Raw genomic sequence first — 17,968 nt, forward strand, 5'->3', positions numbered from 1 at the left:
GTCACTTGTCTTCATGCAGTTCTATCTGGTCTTTCTCTAACGTCAACTTCAATAGTGTTCATGTAAATTCCACCCATCCATTATCTACGGATTATCTTTTAGAACCTCAGTTGACAGTGGGAGACGCATGCTACACCCAGGATACGTCACCAGTCTATCACAGGGCTGACACATACAGAAAAACACTCACATTCATACCCAGGTGCACTTTAGATTCCCCAATTAGCCTAACCCTAGGCTCAAACAGGATTCAAACCCTGAACCTTGGTACTGTGAAGCAACAGTGCTAACTGCTAACCACACATGCTGCCAGTCATGTAACTGAATGTCATAAGTTCTTACAATTGCTGCAAATACACGTTGTAGTTGTTCGATATAGTTGCTAGTCTTGGTCTTATTGTAAAGAAGGATTTGAGCAGGTGCTTCCTGAAGTGCTGTTAGCTACAGCAAACAGTTATGCAGATTATATGTCCTGTAGAAAACCAGTAAAACTGGAATCCACTGGGGCCTCTTGTTCTTTCCTTTATGTTATATAACGTGACAGGTTATTTACTTCAGGTTGTTTTAGTTAGTTTAGTAAGAAATGTCGAGTCATTCTGATCTAGCTTATGTTTTCTGGTAAAGCCTGAAATATTTTGTCTTGCGTTGTTTAAATTGTAAGTCAAGTCACATGGTGTCATATATTACTCTAATTTCACAGCTTTATCATAGAAAGACCACTCTGTTTCATAAACTGTTAATGATTAACTCATTATTGATTGGCAACCTGGCCAGCTATCGAATAGTGCAGTTACTTGAATTTTGCATCCCTACAAAATATTTGAAGACATCAACTTGGCATTTTTTTCCTGTCATCTTACATTCTGTAGAGGAATTTATTAGTTGAGTATCTTAATCAATAAGAAAACTGGTGTTGTAACTTGAAATGTCAGCAAGGAATTAAAAGGCTAGGTACTTTGAAATAAGTCTACATAAGAATAAAGCATAACTGGAACTGTTTAATAGACCCGTATATAAAATCTTTAAAATTGACAGTAATTCTGGCAGCCTGGTCTCCCCAGAAAAGACTTTCCTCTGACAGTAAATGTCTGCTGTCAGCGGCAAGCCTTCTGGTGGCTAAAGGTGACACACTAATCACATATGGTGTTGGTGAGGCACTCTTGGCTTGAGCTTATGTGTTCCAGAGCGCAAGGACCTGGACCTGTGACACATGACAATAAACCTACACTGCCCTATGCTCTTTTAACGTCCACCTGTACTTTCGAGAGACGGCACTGGGATCCTGAAAATGATGCCCATGTCTGTCGTGGCAATGAACTAAAGGCCCCAAAACTCCAGAGTGACCGCTGGAGCATGTTTCCTGTCTTGGAGTGGGTGGCAGGCAGCGTCTTTGCCAGCTCCACCAGCGCTCCTCCCTGACTGGAAGGCAATTACAGAGATAAGAATCAGGACAGTGAGGAGAACATGCCTGCCTTTCCAAGAGGCTGCTATCAAGATGGAGCTGAGCTGCTGCCCTGGGACTGTGCTCTTTCCATCTGGACTGTATACATTTTCTTAGCTAAGTACTCTGGCATGTCAGGGACCAAACATGTGTCTTGTTAGTGTTCACAGTTCACTTTTTTTTTTTTTTTCTGAATTTATTTCTCTCCAGCTTAAAATCAAGGATGGGCTTAAATTTTCAAGTTTTCATATAAGTGCAGCATCTTAGAGAAAACTGGCAGAAGAAATTGCTATGTGTTTATTTCGTTTTACATTACAAAGCTTTAGAACGAGTGTCCAATCTTTACAACTAGTTAAACTTCAGCCTTTCCTTCGCTACTTAACTGCTGTTAACCAACAGCTGTGCACACGTTGTGGAACATTTTAATTTTTTTGTGATTGGTCATTGCACAAGTATGTGACCAGCTCTCATTGTTTTTTACAGTCCCACTCCAGTGCGTGTGTTGTCGAAACTGCATTGGCGGTTTGAAGAATGATAAGTAGTGCTTTGTATTTGCTGGAGAGCCGGTTCTGACGGCGAACAGGAATGACTTGGGCTTGTGCTCTGTTGCCTCCACCCAGCAGGCACAGAAACCCCTTACAGGAGCCGAACGAGTCGATGTGGGCTTGGTTGCTGCTCAGCAGGAGGCAGACGGGACTTGTTCAAGTGGTAGTCTGTGACGCCTTGTTCTGCCGTGTCATGCTAATGTGGCTAATCATCCTCATCAGCAGTGTTTCATCTGCTGGCTAGCTTGTAACATGGAAGTGTAATCTCCTACACACACACACACACACTCCAGCAGATAGACAGAGATGTAATGGATGGTCAGGGGGTGATTTGCATCCATCTAGCAAGCCCTCACCTCTCTCTTCCTCCATCTTCTTTCTTCTGCAATGTATTTGTTCACTCCTTGTGAGCATTTAAAGCTTTTCCATCTCAGCCACACAGGATGCTACAAATCAGTCCGATGTCAGAGAAACTCTGACATCGGACTGATTTGTAGCATCCTGTCCCTCTAACACCGTTGGCTATTTTTTGTAAACAGAGACCTGTTTGTTTGGAACTCAGGGCGTCTTCACTGCTTTGTCTCTTTCAGGTATTGATCTGCTTGTGTATCTGTTTGCTATTCACACTGAAAGACAAGATGCAAGGCCTCAATGTCAACAAAGGAAAGGGACAAGGACAGGCTTTGTGCTGGGGATTACAGGCGCCTACTGCGTCCCTCGGGAGTTTCACTTCATTTTCATTTTCCACCTTTAGCTTATGTTGTTACGTATCCCGAACATCTCAGAGGAGAGAGGGAAGGTGAATTCTTTTTGGAAAAAAATCTAATCTATGAGCAGTCACTAAACAATTGCTATTTTAATACATAAAATACCTCATGGGCCTCTTGGATTTAAAGCAGAGCCTTGGGTCTCCATTATGTTCTGAAAAGCCTGTTTACTTCTTCAGCCCTGCAGATCAATACTAATAAAGTACACACATACACACAAACTCACTCAGTGCTAATAAGTTGCTGAGAGATGCTGTTTGCTCCCACACACTTTCAAACCCCAGCATGGATCCTGACACTCATCACCCGACAATCTAATGTAAATTACAGAGCAGCATACTTGGAATCATGATTTGAATCATGAGTTGTGTGGCTGTGGCGATATATGGTGTACTTTATTGTTTCAGCACTGAGTGTTTCAGCACTTGGAGAAAAAAACTAATTCAAACAAATTCTTTGAATGCAATGTTACAAATGACACACAGAAAACATTTCCTGTAGCATAATATCCATAATTTTATATGTTAGAGATGTAAGAGTGCAGAGTGCAACGGGGCTAATTATGTAAAATTCCACTGGATCACATGCATGTATTATTTTCTGAGACTCCCATGTGCATGTGAAGATATTGTATTGTCACAGTTAAACATTACCAGTACTGTGACACAGACACTGTGTTAATGATCCAGCATGTTGTTTGACATGCCATCAGTCCTGCAGCTGTAATTGGGACAACTGGAATTGAGTTTTGATGCTTTTGTTATGGAGATCTGGAGAGGAAGCGTTGTCACCTCCGCAACCTCCTTGTGCTCACCTGCCCCTCTGACAGATTGACATGGTCTGAGCCATTCTAGGACTTTCCCTCACATACCAACAGACAACAAGCGCAGACAAGCACTTTCACTGTGTGTATGTGCATTTTTTTTTTTCTTATGTATGGAATCCATAGCTGCAAACTATACACACCTGTGAATTTGTGCCTGTATATTCAGACATCACATTCAAAGGTACCTCTGCAACTCTGTTAGACATGTTGTTTACCATCGAGATTGAAGGGTAAATAGAAAATACATGCTGTTTCTAGCAGCGCTCTTTTTTTTCTTTTTTTTTTTTTCCTTCATTCATACAATTCATACCAGAGATGCCAGTGTGATTGCAGCAATTGCTGGACACTGAGCAGATTCACTGGAAACTTAAAATGTAATGTGTTTTGGTCATTACTTACTGAGGAAGCCACAATACTCATTCACCATCAGATAGATTTAAACATTTATATAACCAGGACAAGATCAACAGTTTCCCAAATGCTAGCCCTTTTATAGCATTTTTTGTTGCTTTATTTTTTAGCTTTGTAAATAAGATTCTCAGTGTATAGCAATTTGTTATAGACTGCAGGTTGGACAAAACAAGGCACAGATGTCTCACTGTACCCTGTCATCTTACGGCCCAACAACAACTTATGAATTGAGAAAATAGTCAGTAGATTAATCAGTAATCAAAAAAGCTGTTGGTGAAACCACAAATAAGCAATAAAAATGGAAATGAACAAATCCTGTGCCACTCTTATCCTATTGGTAATAGAGGCCAGAGTGCTGCAGAGTGCTTACATTGATCTATTATATGGGACCATTTTTAAATTAATACATCAACAGAGCCATAATTCCTTTCACAGAGAGCCTGGTGGAAGAACACACATTTGTAATCAAAGATAAGTCTTCCACAATGCCATAAATCTATCTGTGAAAGTCATTAATCTCCCTCGATTTCATTATTCTGTAAGTATACTGCTTTTGGTCCAGAAGCAGTAGTCTGAGAGACATGTCTGTGGCTTTACCCTGTATATGCATTTGTCAGTAATTTTGAAAGGTGTCTGTATGGTCGATCTTTAGACTGAACTCCTCATTTGTTCCTTAGTGTCTGCCAGCACTGCTACTTCACTCACACATTAGTTAGAGCAGGCTGCAGCATAGGATTTAACTTTTCAACGGCAAATCAGTCGCGTCGCAAGTGAGCAGAGGCCGTTCATCAGGAACGCACTCACAGTATATCACTGACATTAACACGCCAGGCCCCTTCCATCCCCACCTCCACGCAAACACACGCGTTCTCTCTGTTTCCTCCCCTTTCCCCACAGGCTGGCTTATCCCTCATGAGGCTGTGGCTTTCTGTGGACGTAGGGGTGTGTGATGGGAGGAACATCTGGGGCCTACACACCATTGGCTGGGACACGTGCACCCCATTTCTCTCTCTCTCTCTCTCTCTCTCTCTCTCTCTCTCTCTCTCTCTGTCTCTCTCTCTCTCTCTTACTCTCTCTCCATGATCTTATGTTTTCCTGTTTCCTCATAGTCATATTCAGTGACTGTTTTGAGACTTCGTTGATTGTGAAATTTCAGAAATATTGTGCAATTCTGGGGGTATGTTCTGGACATGGAGGACAGGAAAGTTTTTACATGAGAGCTAAGGTCAGAAGCTCATCATTTACATACACAGTATCTCCAAAGCAAATGATATAAAAATAATATCCAGGTAATAATATTTCCAGTCCTGTTCGATCCCTAGTACACGCTCTCTCATTGCAGTGCGCGTCTCCTTTCTGCCGCTGCACACCGCACTGCTCTGCTTCTCTTTGCACGCTGCGCTCCGTCTCTTTCCTCCTTTGTCTAGTCTCCCCTCATACCAATAAAGCTGTTTTACCAGTTACAGCCACAGCCCCCTGGCAATGCAATCTGCACGGCATCTCTCTGCTAAATATCAGCTGTTATCTCCAGGCACGGTTTTTCCTAAATAATGCACACAGAAACACTCGCACAGGTGCAGACCATATACACAAACATCCACATCACCTCCAGCCTCATCTTGCAATCATTGTTCTTCAGACAAAAGTGGCGGGATCCAAATTGGAGGATAGAGCTGCAGATGCAGGCACTTGCACTTGAACTGAGGGAATAACACAAATACGCATTTGCACGCTGCAGCTAACAACACAAAAATATGCTTTCCAGTTAGTCTATAGCCTGTAGACTCATGCATACATTCATACACATTCACACTGGGGTTTTTTTTTTTGTTTTTTTTTTTTTTTAGGTTCTGTGTTATACAAGTCTGGCTCAGAAACCACTTCTCTAATGACGACATATTTTCAGCTTTACTGCAGTGCCTTTTAGTTAAACTAAAGCAGACTGAGCATTTATTCACTTCGCTGTTTACAGGAAATGTTTATGTCTAGTGGGTCAAATGTTTTCTTCACTCGAGGCTCTCAGATGAAATGGAATATTTCTCAGGAACATATTTAATTCAGAGCCGCACTTGGTTCAAGTTGAAGTCTCAGAAGTTCTTTAGTGACAGAACACTTGACGCTCAGGTTGTCGCACGCCTTCTGCCATTTGTTTGGATCACCAGCAGAACATTTGCCATAGTTCTGCAATGACGAGAACTGATCAAGGTTTTTCTGGCCCGTCTTGTGTCCTCACATTGCTTTCGGTGCAAGGTTTTAGAGGTGCAGTCTAATGTGTGCAGTTTCAGGTCATTTCTGTCCTAACCCACTACTTCTCTCCGGTGTTCAGTGACAAGGAAGTAACTAATTTGTTTAAAGGCCATGCAAAAGAGCGGCACCAAAATACCAACACATTTATATCTTCACCAAAGATCTGTGTCATAAAAGTGACTACAGTAGAATAGCAGCTGTTTTTAGGGCTAACTCAGGTTCCTGGTTTAGAGTAGAGGCTTTCAAACTGTGAATCTCTCTCATTCTACTTGCAGTCCTAACAGAAATGTATTCCTAATTATGCATTGATGCTAAGTACATATCATATACAATATGATGTACTGTATATATCTCTTACTCACCGTTAATGACAGTGACTTATACATGCAACATTTTAGTCAGATAGATCTTATCTAACGATTCATTCTTTTTCATGAGCTCGGTGAAGGCAGCTGGTCCAAAGAGAGCCAGAATCATTTGTTTGTCGTATGGGCCCCTGATTTAGCCAACCCCTCTCCACCTGCACAGCTGCTAGCTTTCCTGTGCCTGAGAGGACACCGTCCATTAGGCAGCCTGCCTTTTTTTTTCCTAACTGACAAGCTGCCGCTAAGTTCACAGACACAAACCCGCACACCGATATCTCCGCTTCTTCTTGCAAAGTGCATCTAAAATTAGCGTTTTTGAGCCAGTGGAACAGACGACACAGACGGTAAAAGCTGCACTTTTCACCCTTGAATATTTTTTTTTAGATGTATTTTAAATGCTTTTTACTTCAGCTGCATCGCCGTATTGACACATGACACATAATTTATTCCAAATCATGTCAATTCATTGCTGGAGCATCTGGTGTGCAGCAAAGTGTTGAAAACCAGTAGCATAATAGTTAAAACTCTGCCAATGGATGTAGTTAGTCACTTTTTTTTAGTTTCTGCAGACCAAACTGTGTCACTAAAGCTTGCCCTTGGCAGATTCTGTTATTTGAGGAAAGGTTTTTAGTTTAGTGGGCCTGAGAGTGAGATCAGTGACAGCGGGAGAGATGGGAAAATAAGAGAGAAGAAGAATAACATAAACCAGATGTAACTAAATGTTTTCTCTTGTCAGATGTCAGATTACCTCATTGCTTTGGACCAACACACACACTGTGGCAGGGTGAGGGAAACTGATCCTGTTTGTGTAATATCAGATATTGTTCAGAGATGATGCTATTTAAGGACTATTGGATAAACCGCACTCTGAGCTTGGAACTAATGGTGACCTGAGTACCTCAGAAGTTTGAATGAGCTCATCTGTTTTCTGCTTTTAGTTCTCTGTACAGCCAGTGCTTGATGTGTTTTTCACCACATTAATTTGAGCTGTATGCCGTTCTTGCTCTATTTATATAGTTTTACCATGTGGTGGTGTTCTGTTTTTTTTTTTTTTTATTTTTTTTATCCATTTCAAGTTAACCTTTTGTTAACTGCTTCTAGTCGTTATCTTTGTTCTGCGTACTTCTCCGGCTTGGTTTTATTGGTTTGTGCGTTTTCTATGTTGAGGTGTGGTTTGCTTCAACATGGCATTGGCTGTGACCTTGTTCGGTCCCATACTGCATGTGAGGAAGCGAGAAGAGCCGCAGCCTCGGCGCTCTTGTGTCTGCTTGTGAATTTTCCTGGTCAGTAAAGGTTCCGCTAATGCCCCTTGGTGTTCTGCCAGACTGTGTTGCTTTAACCACACGGTGCTCAGCTTTAATGTGTAGCAGCTTCCAATTGGTTGTGAAAATAATGAAGCTCTTCCACAGGACGAGACGTTTTGACTAAACGAAATCTTCTTGATACGTTAGGGGTGAATTGGCTCCCTTTGAAACAGCACCACCTCTCCTGTGTTTGATTATGAAGGGAGCTATATTTAGCTGCTCCTTGGCAGCGGCTTCATCTGCTTGATTAAAGCTGGGAGACGATTTGCCTGGTGGCTTTGGTGCTCGCTGGCTGACTGGCTGAATGACAGAGTGAATGACAGGCTGCCTGGTTGGTTGTTTGATTGTTTGGTTGGTCGGCTGGCAGGCTGACTGGATGACTGAGCGTCTGAAGGATGAGATAACAGCAGCTCACGCTGCACTTGTGGCCCCTTATGTGCTACACAAGACAGCCACTTCAGCAAACAACACATCACATGTGAAGCAGCTCTTTTAATAAACCGTGGTGTGATTTACAGAAACGGGAAACGCTAAGCGAGCAGCTTTGTGTTGAGAGCTTTGTTAGAGACTACTTTTTAACATGGGGGTCATGACATAACCATACACTGGATGGAAACTTGTGTTTGTTGGTTTTTTTAGGTGTCATCACCTTGCTTTTATCTCTCTCTTCCCTCCTGTGAACTGCTGAGGAAATGTCAGTGAAATATTTTGGGGTTTGTTTGTTTGTTTGTCTTTTTTGGGCATTGCTCTACATGGAGCAGCACAGAAACACAGAAAGAACCAGTTTACCAGTAGAAAATCTGTTTACTGCGGTAGCGCGTCAGTGTAAATAAAGCGAATCACCAGTGAACACGATGTGGGAGCCTTTGCTCCACCCACCCTCACAGAAGCCTGACCCAGTGCTGTAGCTGCTGATTAGCTTCATGCACACACACACACACACACACACACACACACACACACACACACACACACACACACACCCACACCCACACCCCTTCTTTCAAAAACACCACCCACACGCTCATTACATGTGTGTGGTGTTTGCCCCAAAGCTTTTATCTATTCACAGCACAGGCTAGCACTATGCATTATTTATCTTCTGGCTATAAAGGTCAGTGGTGATGGTGCTAACGTCTTTGAATGGGGATATCAAAAAGGTGATTATATGGAAGAGAGGCCTGCGTGCAAGCCGTGAATGTTAATCCTACACTGATATTGGCTTCCTGGGGGGATTGAAAGCGGTGTGGAAATGATATTGGTGATCCCCCCCCCCCCCCCACTGCAGTTACATGAATGTTGTTTATTTTACAGAAAGCCAACAGTTCAGAAAAAATGTTTTAAATCTCCTCGACCCGTTTGTATCACTGTGGGCTCAGCTGGGCCCAGCCCTAAGCTCTCTGTGGTTTCTGTTGCTATGGAGTTCAGATTACTGAGCCAAAGGTGATCCTGTTGGCTGACAGTCATCCCTTACCGCACAGTAATGGCCGGGCTCCAGCTGTCACTGCAAATCCTTAAAAAGGTAAGGCAGCTCAAATCGTACCACAGACTGTACAACAGTACAGTCATGCTAGAGGCTGGAGCCGGTCTATGTACTGAAAACTTCATGGCACGCCATCCAATATTTGTTCATTTTAGCCTGGACCACGAGTGGAACCGTCATCTTTTTGTCAGCTCAGTTTTCTTGGCTTTGGAGAAATAAGAGCCAGAAATTCAAGGCTTCATTACTTTTTAAACTGAATTCAGCAGAGTCCTATGTTTACCCCTCACTTTTTGTTTTTAGAACCAGTATCTTGTGGCCATCAGAGGAACTTCACTTCCTTGTGAACCTCACTCCATTGCCACTTGGGATGCATATTGGATGCCTTCTCCTGTCCTATCCTGCAGTACGTTTGCTCTATTTGTACGTCTTGTTATTTCACAAGAGGAAACACACGATTAAGTTGCCACTCTTAAATTACATCCGCAAGAAAGAAACTGTTGAATCACCAAGCAGATGCTATCACCTCTGCTTTCTAAAAACAGCTTCAAAAAAAGCCATGTCATCTGTCTGCCCGTTCGTCTGTGTTTTGAGCTGGACAGGAAACTGACACCACCTACCAGCCAAATGTCTCTATATCTTGGCGAAGGGATGGCTTTTTTTTTTTTTTTTTTTTTTTTGTCTTCTTCTACAGGCTGCGTATGTACCAGCTGCTTTGGCAGGCAGCCACTGTGCTACTGAGCTGTGATAATAGAGAAAAGAGCAGGTGAAATTTGGATGAAACGAAGACGTTTCTATTCAAACAGGGCATTAAAGGCCTGTGGTAACCGTGGACTTTAACTAGGTGATTTGCTTACACGCTTGTGTGACCAACCACAACACTAGCACAGGTAGTAGATAATGATGGGATTTCATTAGCAGTAACTTGATGCCACCACAAAGGCTTCATATCATTTGGATAAAATTACAGTAATGCTGGATGCATTGATCTCCGTGTGTACAGGTAGGAAATTTAAATTGACAGACTGTTCCAGTAAACGTCACATTTGAAGGCTGTTACTGGCCATAAATGGTATTATTATTTTTTTGATTAGTTAAACAGGAACTCTAGCAGTGAAGTGGTCCACAAAGGAAGTCCTGGCAACAAGGCCGGGGCTGAGAGGATAAATGTGCGACACAGCTGTGGTGGCTGGACTTCATTTCAGGGAATTTTTATCTGCTCTGACTGATTCACTCTTGCTTCTCACATTTCTTTGGTTATAGTGATGTTGCTGCTATTCCACTGGCTTCCAGCTGAGCAGCTGTTTGTACACCACATACAGTAAAGCAGCAAATTAACTCCTCTCCAGATTCTTCTTTTTCCTCCCTGTTGGAAAAAAAAAAAAAAAACCACAGACCTCATAAAAAGACGTCATCAAATGCAGAAAAGCACCACGTTCCTTTTTTGTTTCTGGAATGTCAAAAGATTGCATCTCTGTTGTCTTTAGTGTGAGGCCCATACGTCCTGTTAAAGGCAGCTACAGAAAGCGAGCAAGCTGGAGCTGATTGACTTGACCTTATTGATTTTCTCTCCCTGTCTCTCTGTCTCTCTTCCTCCAGACCTCCTAAATGGAGCCCAGGAGAAGTGCGAGCTGCCGCCTTTGGATGGTTTCCCTCACTGCGAGGGCAAGCTCAAGGTGAATCACTCATAAAACACACTCTCAAAGGCAGCCTCTACATCTCCCGTTCTGTGCCTGTGTCTTTCACTCTATTTAAGTCAATGTGAAATAGGCAGTTTTGAATTAAGTAAAAGCAAAGCAGTGAGAGAGCATTGCCTATAGAAATTCAAACCACATAACCAGAAAATTTAGAGATCACATCATACTCACACAGTCTGACTGGGACATGATCTTCTGTCAAAAAAACTCCACAGTTATAAACAATAATCTGGCATTGCTGGCATGTTTTTAGAGCTAACCTGTTAGCAGACTGTTGCCCGTTACATATCTAGCACCACCCGACTGATGTAAGACAAAACGTTATGCAGGTTTAATTCCCCTTTTAGGGACAACTGGGCCCTAGTGGGCCCCCGCATGGGCAGGGCATAGATCTACACTCACAAATGACAGACACAGATGTACGCACAGTTTCAGTCCAGTGTCTCAGTTTCTGTGTGCATGTGGGGTCTCCCTAGAGCTGATAGGGCCCTATCATACACACCATCTGCTCAGCCAGTCCCAATCCTCCACAGATACTGTCAGCATTTCCAACTGGGCACTAGGCAATGCCAAAACATGCTCTGCCTGCACACACACACACACACACTGTACAGAATGTGTGCCTGTTTTTGCACCATGTCAGAAAGGGATCACAATTCACTAACCTGGCATTCCACTATCAGCACTCACTTGGTAATATCCGACAAATCCATTTTCTCAGTTTGCAGTGCTTTTCAAGTCACTATCTTGCTTCTCTGATCTTTGAGCCTCCTAAACATCCTGGATTCTTTCCCTGGAAGGATGGTGAAAGCCTGGTGCTCTCTCAGCACATCACAGTGTCTGCCACATTAAAACACAAACCTGACACCTTCTGGTCCCAAATAGAGACCTCCATCATTAGAATAAACCAAAGCTCTAAATGAGACTTCTCTGGGTGTCAGTGTGAATATTAGGGTAGAGATGATTGTTGTAGGCTCACAGTGGTCTCAGATATGTCCCTGATATTAAAGTGTGGGTGAGACTCAGATTTATTCTCCCCTCTTCTCCTCTTCCTCAGTGGATGAAGGAAATGTGGCGCTCAGACTCCTGCTACGCCAACTACGGTGTGGATGGATCCACCTGCTCCTTCTTCATCTACCTCAGCGAGGTGAGAGCTGTGTGTGTGTGTGTGTGTGTGTGTGTGTGTGTGTGTGTGTGTGTGTGTGTGCGCGCGCGCGCGCGTGTGCGTGCGTGCGTGTGCGTGCGTGCGCGTGTGTGTTTTTGTGTTTGTGCCCAACAAGAAGGAAAGTAGTGCTTGAGATTGAATGAATCACATCTTGGACATTTTCCCCTAAGGTAGGAGACAAGTTGGCAAAGACTAAAACAAATGAGTTATCAATTATTTTCAAAATCAAATTAATTTAGCTTTTTTTAATTTATTTTTTTTAATTAATATGAACATTTACGTTCAACATTTCCCTAATTTGGTCCCTACCACTCTGTCTGACTGACAGTGAGGATGATAAGATGCAAATGCTGCAACAGAACTCCAGAGACAATTCAGAAAAATGGATGGTGTGTGTGTGTGCACCGCCCTGACAGCATTCCTGCGGCATAGAGTAACCACGTAAGAATAAAACGCTAAAAATATGAGGGAGAGAAATGGAGGGGATTTCATTTTTAATGAGAGCAAATTGGAGTGTGTTGAAGAGGACAATGTGGGAGCAAGAGGAGATGATGCAGTGCTTCTTGTAGAGATGCCTTTTTTAGGCTACATGGGAACATGGAAAGAGAAAAAGCAGCCAGATCAAACATTACTGACAAACAGTAACACGTAGACACTGACGTTCATTCAAAGAAACTTTCACATAAATATTTCATGATTTGTCTTTGTCAGACTCATTTCTTGTTATCAAATGAATCTCATCTTTAATTCTAATTAAAGTCTGATAGAGAAGTTCATCAAGCTATGGAAAAGGTTTTAATATTTGCCTTTAGCCTCTCTGTAATTACTTTCATTCATCTCAGAAACTAAAATGCAGTTTATTAATGGATTTCTTTTACATGTTATCCATCACCATCTGCATACAAAATATTAAATGCTGGTTTCACAGCTGTTTTACACTTAAACTCCCAGATTCAGAAAAACAGCTCGGCTTCCCATAAGACACGACTGTGATTTATTATTTCAAAGAGCCTTTATAGATCACAGCCATGATTACTGTTGAGCTTGATTTGGATTCTGCAGTGTGTCTCCTTCTCTCCGTCTACTGCTGGAAAAACGCCTATCTCAATAGGTTTTCACATCATCTTCATGTTGATTCAAGAGTCGATTTATTATTTTTTTCTTCTTTCTTTCTTTCTTTATTTATTTTGTGGTGGTGAGCTGTTATTTAAAATCTTAGTATGACAGAATGTTTTTAAGAAGAGATTTTCCTGCTCTGGAAAGGTCAGCAGGCTGTTATGAATATTGTATATCTGCTGAAAGCATTGCAGGGAGCTAAGAAGAAACATACAGTAGAAAGGCTGTATGGAAATAGAAGTAAGATGGACAACGGCAAAATCCATTAGGAGGAGAGAAGCTTCTTCTTTTTTTGTGCTCCCTCGTCTTGGAAAATGGAAACAAACAATCCGTAAAGAGCAGCAAGAATTAGAAAACAGATGTGTCCACTCTGAGATTTGATCCTGCTAATCTAACAGCCTTCAGCCTCCACTCCTGATCATGTGATCTCACAGTTGCCATGGCAATGTGCATGTATTTCCATCGAGAAACTGCTGCAATGTGTTTGTTAAGGCTTAAACACACACCCTTCGCCATGTATAATTCATACTTGTCGATCACCGTATTAACCTTGCAAAGGGCCAAACCGAAGAGGGCGACATATCATGATGGATGTCAGTGGTAGAAGGTCAGGGCTCAAGTAGCACGCTGTGCGTGTTGTGGTTAAAGAAGGAGGATAAACACACTGACCTCTTCTCTAGCAGAGCAGTCTGTGTGGCAACACACACTTGTTCTTCTCCATACCATGCCGTTTGATCGAACACCAGATAGAAGATAAAGGAGGAAAGAAATGCTGCAACAGAGAAGCTGAAGATAAAGAAGATAATATCAGAGTCAGAGCAATATCTGCTTTACATCCAAGAAGTGACGAACCCAAACACTGCGCCTCTTTGGAAATCACTAAAATCTGCAGTACCTTGCAACTTCAGGAAGTTACTTTTAAAAATAAACCTGATTGTGTGCCATTTATTAAAATATTTTTGTTGCACTGGTTTTATGACACTGCTGGCTTAACCTTTTAACCATTTGTTTCTCTTCCCCCAAAACCTCCCACATCGCCTCTGTGTCATTGTTCCTAAAGGTTGCCTAAATGTTGTTCTTTGGTTTGCTCTGTAGGTGGAGAACTGGTGTCCCCGCCTGCCCTGGAGGAAAAAGACCCTGGATGAAGAAACGGACAGGAGAGGACAGGTGAGAAACACAGCAGAACTGGAACCTGGAAACACACTTCAGCTACTCCAGCTCTTGAGAGCTCTCATCACAAGATGCTGCTTGCTGCTAATGGTCTTTTCACACTACTTCACTACTGGGGGGGAAAAAAACACTGTTGATAGAAAAACTCAATTGTTCTGATAGTTACTACCTGAAGTTGTTGCCACGAAGCTCTAGCCACTGAACTTCCAAATCAGCTCTACACAGTAGAACTTAGCAAAGCCCTTGGTGTGCAGCCTTGTTGTAAAGTTAACTAGGATCACAGTGGTGCTGCAAGTGGCTTGGCTGGATGAGTTTGAGAGAGACTCATATGAGTGTGTGACAGTGATTTAAAAAAAAAAAAAATTTTTCTCCTCTTATCTAAATCGCCTCTTATCTAAATTTTTAAACAAGCCCCTCCCGATGCTGAGTCCCACTCCATCGTCGTCTGTGTAATATAGAGGCACCACAGAAGAAAATGACACAATCACTGTCTTTTAATGGAATATTTAATTTTAAGATGCATTGTATGAGAAGGGCTTTTTAAAATGACTAAATATACCAAAGTGGCAGCAAAGTGCAGTGCATCTGATTATATTTTAAAAGTGAGAAATGAACAAGCGGGTTGAGGCTGATCCACAGCGTCAACATGCCTCAATAGCATGTAAGAGTCAAGCTGTTCTCATAGGCCAAAGCCGGAGTGACAGGACCTTGGGACAAATCTGGACTAATGATCTTCTATCCCTGCCAATGCCGCAGCTCACTCAAATCCCACTTAGAGAGCTTCTCCGGGACGACAGGCCTGTGCATAGTCCTCAGTATCAGCGCTCCTCGAAACACCCCCCCCCCCCCCCCCCCCCCCCCCCCCCCCCCCACTACGGGTGAATCAATATTAAGCACTCTTCATCCCCTTCCCTGGATGCATCAACAGCATTGAGCCCTCTGTGGTAGGGAGATGCCATTTGACAGGCTTTGGAGATTTTAATTCAGGCCCAGATTTTAATAGGTTCAGTCTGCAGAAGTGATTTCCTGTCGTCATGAGGGATGCTAATGCCCTGCAACAGCCTTGTTTCAGCCACCTTAGCAGCTGGTAATGGCACTGTGGCTTCTCCTCTGCTCTCTCTTTCTCTCAACTGTCTTGTTTCCTGCTCCTGTTCCCCCTCTTCAGGCTGTCCTTGCATTTCATTATCTTAATTACACAAACAGAAAGCAGAATGTGTGATATTTTTACCTTTATAATGCTCTGTGGTTTCAGATGAGGTTATATTAAAGTGTAATGTTGTTCAATACACTCTGTACCCAACAAGGCAAGCCTTTCTGTATGCTGTGTGAGATTACTTAGAATTCATGTTAGCCACTGAGAAAACAGGATATGATGAAAGACAAATCATGCAGGCCTATTTTAAAATATCTGTTTTGGTTTTCTGCAAAGTATGTGTATTATTTCCTTTCCTCGCCCTGTTCTCTCTCCTTCGTTTCCTTTCCTCTTTGTTGCTACCTCTTTTTCCTCCCCCTCCTCTACAGTGTAAACCCTTCTTTATATATGAGCTATTAAAGGTGTGACTGATGTCTTCTCTCCGTTCAGACCGTACAGCCAGCTTTGTTCATCACTGTGAAGGCTTTCCACTCTGAATGCTGCCGTATTTGTTGTTCCTCCCACTATAAATACTTTACAGTGCCTTTCTGAATTCAGTATTTGTACACTAAGGTTCATTATTTGAAATATCGCTCTCAGGAGCGATCTCAGACAAATGTTCTTGGCACAAAGGCACATTTTTGTGTGTTCTCAATGTATAATTTCCTCTGATACTTTACAGTAGTACCTCAACTGAATCACTTGAATATCAGTGATTACAGCCATTTGGCAAAGGTATACATATAGTGCAGTATATTAAACATTCAACAGTCATCCACCCATTTATTTATACATGATCCCTACTATTCTTTAACTATCCTTTTATTTGCCTGTCTAAGGTGATTTAGGCAGTTGTTTTTTTTCTTAGACTTGTAGTGATTTTAAGCAGGGACTCTTGGTTGCATCGAGCTCTTATAGAAGGGCGTCCCTCCAAGAAAACAACCCTTTGGCAATCTGGAAACTGCAGGAGTCAATATTGCAATTTTAAATTAAGTTGGATTTAAATTTTAAAGAGCCTCCTGGGATTAGGTCACAAAAGCAGTGGAAAGAAGGATGAGAGCAGCTAGACATTAATATATGCATTTAAGTTAATTTAGCAAGCAACAGGATAACAAACTGAAAATATGGAAACATAATATTAGATATGGTCTGAAATAAATAAGTGACTGTGTTATCTGCTGTGCAAATGAAAAAACATACTGTGTATGTGGTGAACTACAGATTAGGTGCAAATCCGCAAAGGCACAGTAAAATATACAGATATACAGCAGCATATATTCTTAATGGGGCCATATTGGCTGTATCACCCTTGTGCTATGGTTGTGCAGGCGGAGATCCGGACCAGTTTTGAGGAGCTTTACCGGGTGATGTCACAACGGGAGGAGTTCCGCTGGATGATGCTGAGGATCAAACGCATGGCCGAGCCGTGGGTCACCGCCATCCGCTCGCTGGCTGCCAAGCAGAACCTGGCCAAACGTCGGAGGAAGAAGGTGGGCATGAAATACTAGCACACAGGAGAAACCAGAAGAGATGGCTCTAAACCAGACAAAAGAGTCTTCCTCTACACTGAATTCGATTTATGTTGACATTGTTGAGAATTGAGTTTTTTTCTCACAGGCCTTGTTTTGTTAATGCCACAGTTGTTTTTGGATGTATTCATTGCCCCCTGAAACATTACGTGTCACCTCATTCTGTGCTGCATTTTTTTTCAGAGAAGAGCTATTAGACACAATGCTCAGAATAATAAATAACATGCGGCATACCCTGTAGGTGTAAATAATATATCACTTGGCAGTGGAATGGTATATACATCACAGATTATTACTTTAAACAGTCAAGATGCAACACTCAGCCAAAGAAACAGGTGCAGGGAGATTTGAGTGTATTTCCAAAATTAGATCACTTTTTTTTAAAAGAATGTAATATTAATGATGTTATTAGCTTAAATTATTTATATTTAACGCAGTGTTGTTCTGAAATCAGCCTGTTGAAATACAAGCATCAGGTCCAGAAACACACTCATATATCACACTTGCAGACTTGCAGACTTGCATCTTTGCTCAGGGAAGAACTGGTGGTGGGAAAGGACAGACATGGATATTCCATTGTGTCCTGAGCTGGTGGCAGCTTCCGGCGTTGAATAATGCATTCCACACTTTCCACAGGCCTTGTGAATATTTTACATCACATTCCCATGATACCTCGGCGCCGATGCAAAGCAGTATTCGCTTTTGCAAAGTAGAGGTTCATCTAACTATCCATGGTAGCTTACCCGTCTTTCCTTACTCTTCAGTTGAATGTT

At 42.2% G+C, this 17,968-nt stretch overlaps 1 protein-coding gene across 1 annotated transcript in view; it reads left to right on the forward strand.

Moving 5' to 3' along the window:
* mgat5 (alpha-1,6-mannosylglycoprotein 6-beta-N-acetylglucosaminyltransferase) overlaps positions 1 to 17,968 on the forward strand; it is a 59,838-nt gene that overhangs the window by 13,170 nt on the left and 28,700 nt on the right. The window contains exons 4-7 of the mRNA XM_026301659.1: positions 10,986 to 11,062; positions 12,141 to 12,230; positions 14,460 to 14,531; positions 16,995 to 17,156. Of these exons, the coding sequence (XP_026157444.1) occupies positions 10,986 to 11,062; positions 12,141 to 12,230; positions 14,460 to 14,531; positions 16,995 to 17,156 (401 nt within the window). The remainder of the gene's footprint in view (positions 1 to 10,985; positions 11,063 to 12,140; positions 12,231 to 14,459; positions 14,532 to 16,994; positions 17,157 to 17,968) is intronic.

Source organism: Mastacembelus armatus, chromosome 2 (assembly GCF_900324485.2).
Source record: "Mastacembelus armatus chromosome 2, fMasArm1.2, whole genome shotgun sequence".
In the NCBI taxonomy this organism is placed as follows: domain Eukaryota; kingdom Metazoa; phylum Chordata; class Actinopteri; order Synbranchiformes; family Mastacembelidae; genus Mastacembelus; species Mastacembelus armatus.